Source organism: Charadrius vociferus, unplaced genomic scaffold, assembly GCF_000708025.1.
Source record: "Charadrius vociferus isolate BGI_N301 unplaced genomic scaffold, ASM70802v2 scaffold231, whole genome shotgun sequence".
Lineage (NCBI taxonomy): Eukaryota > Metazoa > Chordata > Aves > Charadriiformes > Charadriidae > Charadrius > Charadrius vociferus.
In genome coordinates this window covers 330,850-339,331 of record NW_009647211.1, presented here as the reverse complement: position 1 = coordinate 339,331, position 8,482 = coordinate 330,850, and the positions used below count along the sequence as shown (strand labels likewise).

The window sequence follows — 8,482 nt, the reverse complement described above, 5'->3', positions numbered from 1 at the left end:
CTGATTTGTCTATCCTGAAAAGCTTTAGGGCCGAGTCGAGGTATTGCAGACCTGCTAGTTGCCAAACCTGGCATCTTCCAGGAGAAAGACATTTTTAGAGTTCGCTGGACTTCCTGCTCTCACCCATTCCTTTTTTAGCCCACAGAAGCTATTTTTGAACTTGCTTTTGCAACAGTGAATAAGCACTAAGGAAGGTGAACACCCTGCCTGGTTTTATAGTCAGTCTGTGGAGGTCGTAATCATAGTTTCCAATAGGATCTGTGTCACTTGCGAATTATACCTTCCAGCAGTAAAATTGCTTCTTTTTCCAGTATTGCTGCTGACTTGGTCTCTTTGGTACACTGAATGCCTAGATATGTTGCATTACCCTTTTCAGGTATAGCTGTAGGATGCAGAGAACTCCTCAGTTCAGTTTCTAGTAGTTGGGACACCTTTAGCTCTGAGACTCTGTAGTAATAGTCTACTACAGAAGTGTCCTAAAAATTAATGGATATGCTAGCTATTGCCATAGGATCCATAAGTAACTTTATGCATTGTCACATTATAGCAGAGTTAAAGGGATCCTCTTGCAAAGAGACTCCTTTCCTTGCACATTTTCCGCTACGTGAAGGGTAAAATGAATCTAGTGAAATGAAGAAGAGGCCTACTGTGACTGAACCACCACATCATAACATACAAGTCTGTTAAGCAATTACTTTGGGAGATGCAATTCTGAAAAGGGTACGGGAGGAGCTGTTGTATCTTTGTGGTAGGGTTCCATACTTTGATTGTGCAGGTGAATTTATGTCTGTACACAAGGCATAGTAGGCACAAGGCTATAATGAATCAGGACCCTTGTCTTAACTTTTTGATATATTTTTTTTTAAATTAAATTTTGGGTAAAAGCTTCCTCAACTTCTACTTTTGTCTTTAAAGGAAACACTGTCTTTTCCCCTTTATTTTTAAACCTCTTGTTTCTTTTGCATTCTGCAGTTTGAACAATAGTTTGTCCTTTTCATTAGGTAATGGAGAACTTTTTGTTGCAAATTGGAATTTTTTCTCATCTGTTACAACTTTACTTTCATAAAACCCATGGTTTTGCAGTTGTGGGTTGAGAAAGTATTTGCATATTGATTCAATTATTCCTATACTTACTTGCTTATGCTTATTTTAAAGATATTCTTAATTGATACCCGTATTTGGGGATTTTGAAGTTGGCGGTTCCCCCAAGTTTTTCAGCTCTAGCCTTCCTGGTATGTTGGTAAATTTCGGTGTATTTAGCTAAACTGAAAGCAGTGCTACTGCTTTTCCATTTGCTGCTGTGCTAAATGTAAAGCTTTAAAACAACTATTGCCGTTTTGGAGTCCTAGTCTACCATTCCCAATTCTGCATTTCCTCTGAAATGTTTTCTGGATTTCTGGGCAGCACTGAGAATGACACATACTGGTTTGGGGATCCAAGGGTAGAGACTTCAGAATCAAAGGCTCATCCTGTATAGAAGGAGTCTCCTCTCAGGCTCGCAAACTTGAGGAGGACTACATGCAAGTCGTATGACTTCTGAAACTCTGGTTTGTACTTGGCATTTCGTTGTATGCAGAATTGTCATCTTCCTCTGACTTCCTTGCCAAATAAATTGCTTTTCATCTCCTCCTGTGTTCTGGGTAAGAAAACAGCAGCATGTTGAGATTAATTTAGTAAAGGGGGAAAAAAAAGAGAGGAGCGGACTGTGTGTGGAGAGCTAAGGGTTAAAATATTTTTAAGAGTTTTCTTGGATATGGAATCATTTTTGTGGCTTCCAAGTTTTAAAAGCTCTGTAAAAGTCAGACCTTAGCATTCTAAGAATGTTCAGCTCTGTTTCTCTCGGCAAGAAATAACTGCACCCATACCTGCTGGGGGGGTGGTCCTTCTTTTTTTTCTTTTTCTTTTTTTTTTGTTAGGTGGACTGAGGAGCTCTGAAAACTCTCGGATTGCAGTGGGTTTTCTGATCATTTGCCCCTCAGGCACCTTGTGCTAACTAAGGATTTGTTTAGACAGTATCAATCAGCAGTGTTTGAAAACTTGTTGGTGTTTGTTTTCCACCCTGAGCATCTCTCCGTGCACAGCCCTCACCAGGTGGGCTGTCACTCACCACCGAGCTGGCAGGATCCAGAGATCCCCCCTCACCCTGCTGCTCCAGGCAGCTAGTGCCTTCTCCACTCCAGTCTCTTCCCCAAGAGGGGAGGGGGGGAATGGGCTGCTCACCCAAGAACTTCCCATGGGCAAGCTGCTCCATGCCTTGGATCCAAATCCTCACCCCACTCTTTCAGCTGTGATGGAGAGGTGGGGCAGCAGCAAGATGAATCAAGCACAACACATTGCAAAGTTGCTCTACGTGGGTTCTTATTCCCAGTTTCCCCACTGCCACTCTGGTGGCATGGTCCTGTACCACCAGAGAAGAGAAGCCAAGAGAACAAGTATAGCGGAGAGTGGCTGGAAAGGCCAGTGCCAAGGTGACGTTCTGGCCATGGGATGATTAGGTGTTGACTGTAGAAGCAGAGTGAGTTTTATTTACTAAGTCCCAGTGCCAAATTTCCTGGTTGGTGTGTACTGTGCTATGGTTATAACTGGATCTCATGATTTTAAGACATTTAACTCCAGGTACTCAGGACTTTCTTGTTCTTGGGTTTGGGACAACTGTGTCTGGAGTATGAAAGCTTGGTATTAAAGCCATGGTTAGAGGAGGCTTTGCTTTTAGCCTGCTATTACTTCATTTTGCTTTATCTGTCTTGTTAGTTTATAATTCAGACGTTTTCATTTTGTACACAGATGTGTCCTAGAGGTTTAGTTAACATGGGCAATTTGCAGCTCAGTTTGTTTTAAACTTCTGTTGAGATACACTAAATGGATGAGGTAAATCTCAGGGCACTACACATCTGGCTTACCCAGGCAATGAAACATACTGACTGAAACTTCAGGAAATTAAAATATAAACTTCCCTGCCCCTTTTCCTGCAGGGGCAGGAGAGGGGATGGGTCTGCCTGCTTGCATATGCCATTATGGTCTGTTAACACTTTCGGTACTCAGAGATACGTTATATTTCCCTCTTGCTTGAGCCTTTCCAGTCAGATAGCAACATCACAGGTAAATGTGATGCCTTGGGATTTGTATGTGTGTGACCTGGGAGGTCAAAACCTTCCTGTAAGATATACACTGGCATCCGAGAAACCTGATAGTCTGGGAGTCCCCTGTTTGAACTCCTGCCAGCAAACTCTCTCTTTTTCTGCTTTTCTTTCCGTTGGGACTGAAAAGACTGCTTTTAAAGGAGATCCCAGGTTTCGGATTAGCACGCCCTAAAAACAAAACTCCAAAATCCCTTATGCGAACAGAGCTTTTTGTTCCTACATCTCCAAAAGGAGAGAAGAAGCCAGTGAGCCTCATGCTATGCCTCCAACATTGCTAAAGTACTGACATGCTTTTAAATTTAACAAGTGTGACCCTGTAGCATTTTACATATTCTTATGTGCACTGCCCTGGCTTGGCATTTTGTGAATAAGACAATTTTTTTTTATAATACCTTGTTTCAGATTTCATATGAAAAGGCTGGGAATGATATTACAAAATTGAGGGATAATTCACATTCTAAGCCCATGTGCAAAACAAAGCCACAAAAAAAAAAAAAAGTTATATTTACCACATTTTAAACTTCTGAATCAAAAATACGTGTTCTGCCAGGTGTAGCTGGTCTCTCCCCAGGAGCAACAGTGGAGCAGGAATTGTTACATATGGGCAGCAGCTATCTGAAAGAAAATTTTAGATCAACAAATACATAGAGAAAGAGAAATTATTCAGAACCACAAAAGTACACTAGATCCTGGAGTCCTGACCTCCTCTGTAATTCAGACTCTAAGACTGAATCCAGATATTCCTACAGAGAGCAAAAAACCAGAGCATTCACATAATTAATGCAGATGTTGGCAAGCTTTTCTAAGGGCCACTAATTCATTCGTATGACTTCCTCTCTCCCCCAAGGTTTCTTATACTTGACCTGTTATTACCACGTGGTCTTTAACCAAAGAATTAAAGCCAGATGTCTTGTAGCTAGGTCTCCCTTTGTTAAGTATCCCTTATAAATTGTTTTTTCTATGCAACAGAGAGATCCTACATGAGAACTTTTTAAAAAGTTCTCAAATAATTAAGGCTGAAAGGTTTCTAACCTAAGAGTTGATGTATCCTAGAGGAACAATAAAAGTTTTATAGTCACTGTGCTGAGAAATACTATTTACTCTAGCTTTTTATTATCCTGGGTCTACAAATGTTCTGATTGATGTTTATGTTAGACGTAGAATTCTAAAAAGATCTTTTTCTTTAACATAAATCTAAATGTCATGCAATGAATTTGGGATATAGGTGGAAAGTTTCTATGTTGCTTTATTGAAATTAGCGTAATTGTGTTGACAAACAGAGGGAAATTAAAGGAAACAGAAATAGCTTCGGGTAATTCTAAGGGAATCTTTATCAGACACTATTTTCACTCGAGTGCACTTACTAATTCTGTTTCCCATTTTTGGTTTCAACATGAAGGTTGGGTTAGCTGCAGCACATCCCGTAGAATGGCTGGAGCTGTCCAAAATGTAGGGTTTTGTTTGCAGGTTTTAATAGGAAGAAATTCTTATCTTCTAGTGTTGTTGATATGTTGTTTGATTGGGCTTATTACCCGGGTTCTTGCTAAAACAGTAGAGTCAGTAGAGTTTCACAGCCATAAAAGCAGGCTGTTAGAGTCAGGTCTCCTGGGTCTCTTTAGAAAGAGACTTTCTTGACATGAGCTTCTTGTTTTGCCTTTTTTTTTTTTTTTTAATTATTATTTTTACATCCTCATTGTTAAGCCATGCTAAACAAGGAACCTGGATGTTACTCAGAGGGGTTTTATTTTTCTAAGGTTTGCCTTTTGGGAATTGCACCTTGAGTAATTGATTATAACTGAGGAAGGAAACTCGTTAAGCACTTTCTTGTTAGCCAACAGTTGTATGCAAAGCTTCTATGTGCTGGTGGAGTATGGGGCTTGTTTGTTGCCCCTGTAGCTGTGATCAGCTGAGTACTCTGCAAGGAAAATTAATCATGTATTCCCTGACATAGCCCTAACAATACTTAATGCAAGAAATAATGTTTGATGCTTTTAACACTAGTTCAGTCAAATATTGCTTTTCTGATTTTTTGCCTTACTCCTTCTATTTCAAAATGGGATGAGCCAGTTCAGAGGATTTATACATAAAAGCATGGTGTATGTCCACCCCTGTTTAGAAAGGTGGCTGCTGGAAAAAGAATGCTCACATAAATACTGTGGTATGCTTCTTTCATTGTTTATAAATGCACTTCATACTTTATGGACAGACATAGCCCTTGGCCCTGGCAATTCACAGTCTTAGAGCATATTGGTGATCTTAATTTAGGGTGTTCTTCCCCATTTCTAAGGCAGGACTAGAGTGAACGCCCTTGATGGAGACCTGAATGAGTCAAAACCTGCTGGGAAATGTAATCCAGTCTTCCCCCTCTTTGAGGAGCTCTTCTTTTAACACTGCTGCAGCCAAACAACAGATTTATGAACTGATAAAGTAAATAAGGTGTCCTGTAACAGAGTTAACTTTTCTTAATTACACATTGCATGCCCTTCTCTTTTAAGTGAATTTTTCAGCAGGTCTGCTTGGCCAGAAGCTCATTTGCTATGCAATTTACAACTACGTCAAAAATCATGCTAGCTCCCAGAGCAGATGGAAGTATTTCTGGTTGTTTCTAATCTGGTTGCTGTTACCAGACTCCTTAGAGCAATTGTTTGCAACTTGTGGAATGCCATTTGGTCTGAAAAAATAAATTTGTTCTGAAGCATGTTCCCTTCCTGTTCCCCCCCTCCCCCGGCTCTCTGTGCATGTCTTGTCCACGGAGGCAGTCATGTTTTCAGTTCTGATGTCATTGGGTTTTTTTTCTCTCTCTTCCCCTCTTCTTTCAGTCCACAGCCATGAGCGAACCACAGTGCTACTACAATGAAACCATTGCCTTCTTTTATAACCGAAGTGGAAAATATCTAGCCACTGAATGGAACACTGTCAGCAAGCTTGTAATGGGACTGGGGATTACCGTCTGCATCTTCATAATGCTGGCCAACCTCTTGGTTATGGTGGCTATTTATGTCAACCGCCGATTCCACTTTCCTATTTATTACTTAATGGCCAACTTAGCTGCTGCGGACTTTTTTGCAGGGCTGGCCTACTTTTACTTAATGTTCAACACAGGACCCAACACTAGAAGACTGACTGTAAGCACCTGGCTTCTCCGTCAGGGTCTCATTGACACTAGCCTGACGGCCTCTGTAGCCAATTTGTTGGCCATTGCTATTGAGCGACACATTACAGTTTTCCGAATGCAGCTACATACTCGAATGAGCAACCGGCGAGTGGTGGTCGTAATTGTTGTTATCTGGACTATGGCCATCGTCATGGGCGCCATACCAAGTGTCGGATGGAACTGTATTTGTGATATCACTCACTGCTCCAACATGGCACCACTCTATAGTGACTCCTACCTGGTCTTCTGGGCTATTTTCAACCTGGTCACATTTGTGGTCATGGTAGTCCTATACGCTCATATCTTTGGGTACGTCCGGCAAAGGACTATGAGAATGTCCAGACACAGTTCTGGACCCCGCAGGAATCGGGACACCATGATGAGCCTCCTGAAGACTGTGGTCATTGTGCTTGGTAAGTGCTTACTTTGCCTCTCCTGTTCTCCCCCCTTTATTCCTTATCAGTTGATTTCAGTAATGCATGTCCAGCTTCTGGGAGGGCAGCAGCATTTAGAAGACACTAGAAGAGGTGAGGGCAATAAGAACCCCCAGCATTCCTTACTGTGTTGGCACTATCAAGCTTATTTATGGAAGTGGGTATAAGAGACTTGGTCGGTCAGTCAGCCCTGTTAACATGAAACTGATGTGAACTGAGGACCTCGAGATGTAAGGTGGGTTTTTGCAGCAATGCAAGTTAAAACCTGTTTTAGCAACTTATCCTGTGCAGTGTTTACCCTTTTGCCTTTGAAGATGCCAAATGGCTGCAACCTTAAAATAGTAAGGGAAGGCTCAACCTTTCGCTGATGTGCCTCTTGTCTCCTTTTTGCCACCCAAAAGGTGTCGTGTATATTCAGGCAGCACTCCTGTGTCTGGAGAACAATGAGGGGATACAGGCTATTGATGAAAAGATTTTGCATGTTAAGCAGGACTGCTTGTGCAGGTCACTCAGGTCTATAATGTTTGGCACATCTGAGTATCTGCCAATTGGCTGATAGAGAAAAGTAGCATGTGATGCACTGGTGTGCTTCAGCACACTGCTCAGGAGGTGCCTAAGCTTCAGGGCTTGGAAAACAGGGAAACATGAAGGAAACATCATGACACACTTTGGAGTCAGAGGGTTCCTGTCTTTCTGTGAATGGCTGTATTTGGGTTTTGTCTGAAGCTCCCAGTTTCCTTATGCAAAAGCACAGCCTGGGTACTGGGTACCATTCCCTGGTGATGTTCTTGCAGTTTGTTCTGCTCTTCGTTGCTGCAGATGATAGTGAGCTGCAGGCAGGCAGGGATGGTGAGAACTGTCTCCTTGTCCCAGACTGCATTCCCACCCAGGGAACTGCATCCTCCAGGTTGGAGACCTCTTGGGATCCTAGTACCCTGTTTCATTGTGAAGTTGCCCTGAGAGTCCATAAATGCAACTGTACACAGTCTGCAAAGCCCAGAACTTAGCCCCAGTTCTTGCTTTGACATCCTGATTTCCATGGCTTTACACTGTGTCTTGTGCTTTGTCATAGTTACTGTCTGCACAAACGTGGCAGAATAGCTGCAGAGATTTTACGTGAGTCACTCTGTCAACTTATATGTTAGTTTAAGAATGTACATGTTGCTTTCTGACCTACTGATTAGCTTTGTAACCAGAATATAAACTGTGTAGTTGACTAACCTGTTCAGCCATTGATAAGTCCTATTCCTAGGTGTCCTGCTCTTCTCTTCAGGAAAAGAATCTCTATGAGTTTAGAAGGGAGACTAGTGGTGGGTTAAAAAAAACCTCTTCGGACTGCCTGGTGGTTCGGAAATCTTTCCCTCCACACCTCTGTCATCCTCCTTGAACAGGCAAGATGAGGTTAAGAACACAAAGAAAATCCAGGTTTTGCAGTCTTCTTTTTAGGAAATAGGTACTTGTTTCCCTCCTGAAGGAATTGCTGTTCATACAGCAGTGGAGTATTTCCTGTGAGGTGAAAGACTAGCTCAGACTTTTTAAAAAAAAAAAAAAAAAAAGTTGTGTGGGACATAGTAAGTGCTTATACCAGTGCAATACAGAGTTGTAGGAATAAATAAATAGTCACTGAATAAATAGCACATGGCAGCTAATCCCAAGTATATATGGGACTAAAGGTATGTATGCAGCTGGAAGGCTAGTTAGTGCCTGCACCCTCCTCCATTTTCCTATGAGCAGAGGTCACAGGGAAGATGTAC

At 41.9% G+C, this 8,482-nt stretch overlaps 1 protein-coding gene across 1 annotated transcript in view; it reads left to right on the top strand.

Annotated features, from left to right (window-relative positions):
* Nucleotides 1-8,482, top strand: part of LPAR1 (lysophosphatidic acid receptor 1) — a 51,116-nt gene that overhangs the window by 5,994 nt on the left and 36,640 nt on the right. Inside the window, exon 2 of the mRNA XM_009895868.1 lies at nt 5,960-6,707. Coding sequence (XP_009894170.1) covers nt 5,960-6,707 — 748 coding nt within the window. The remainder of the gene's footprint in view (nt 1-5,959; nt 6,708-8,482) is intronic.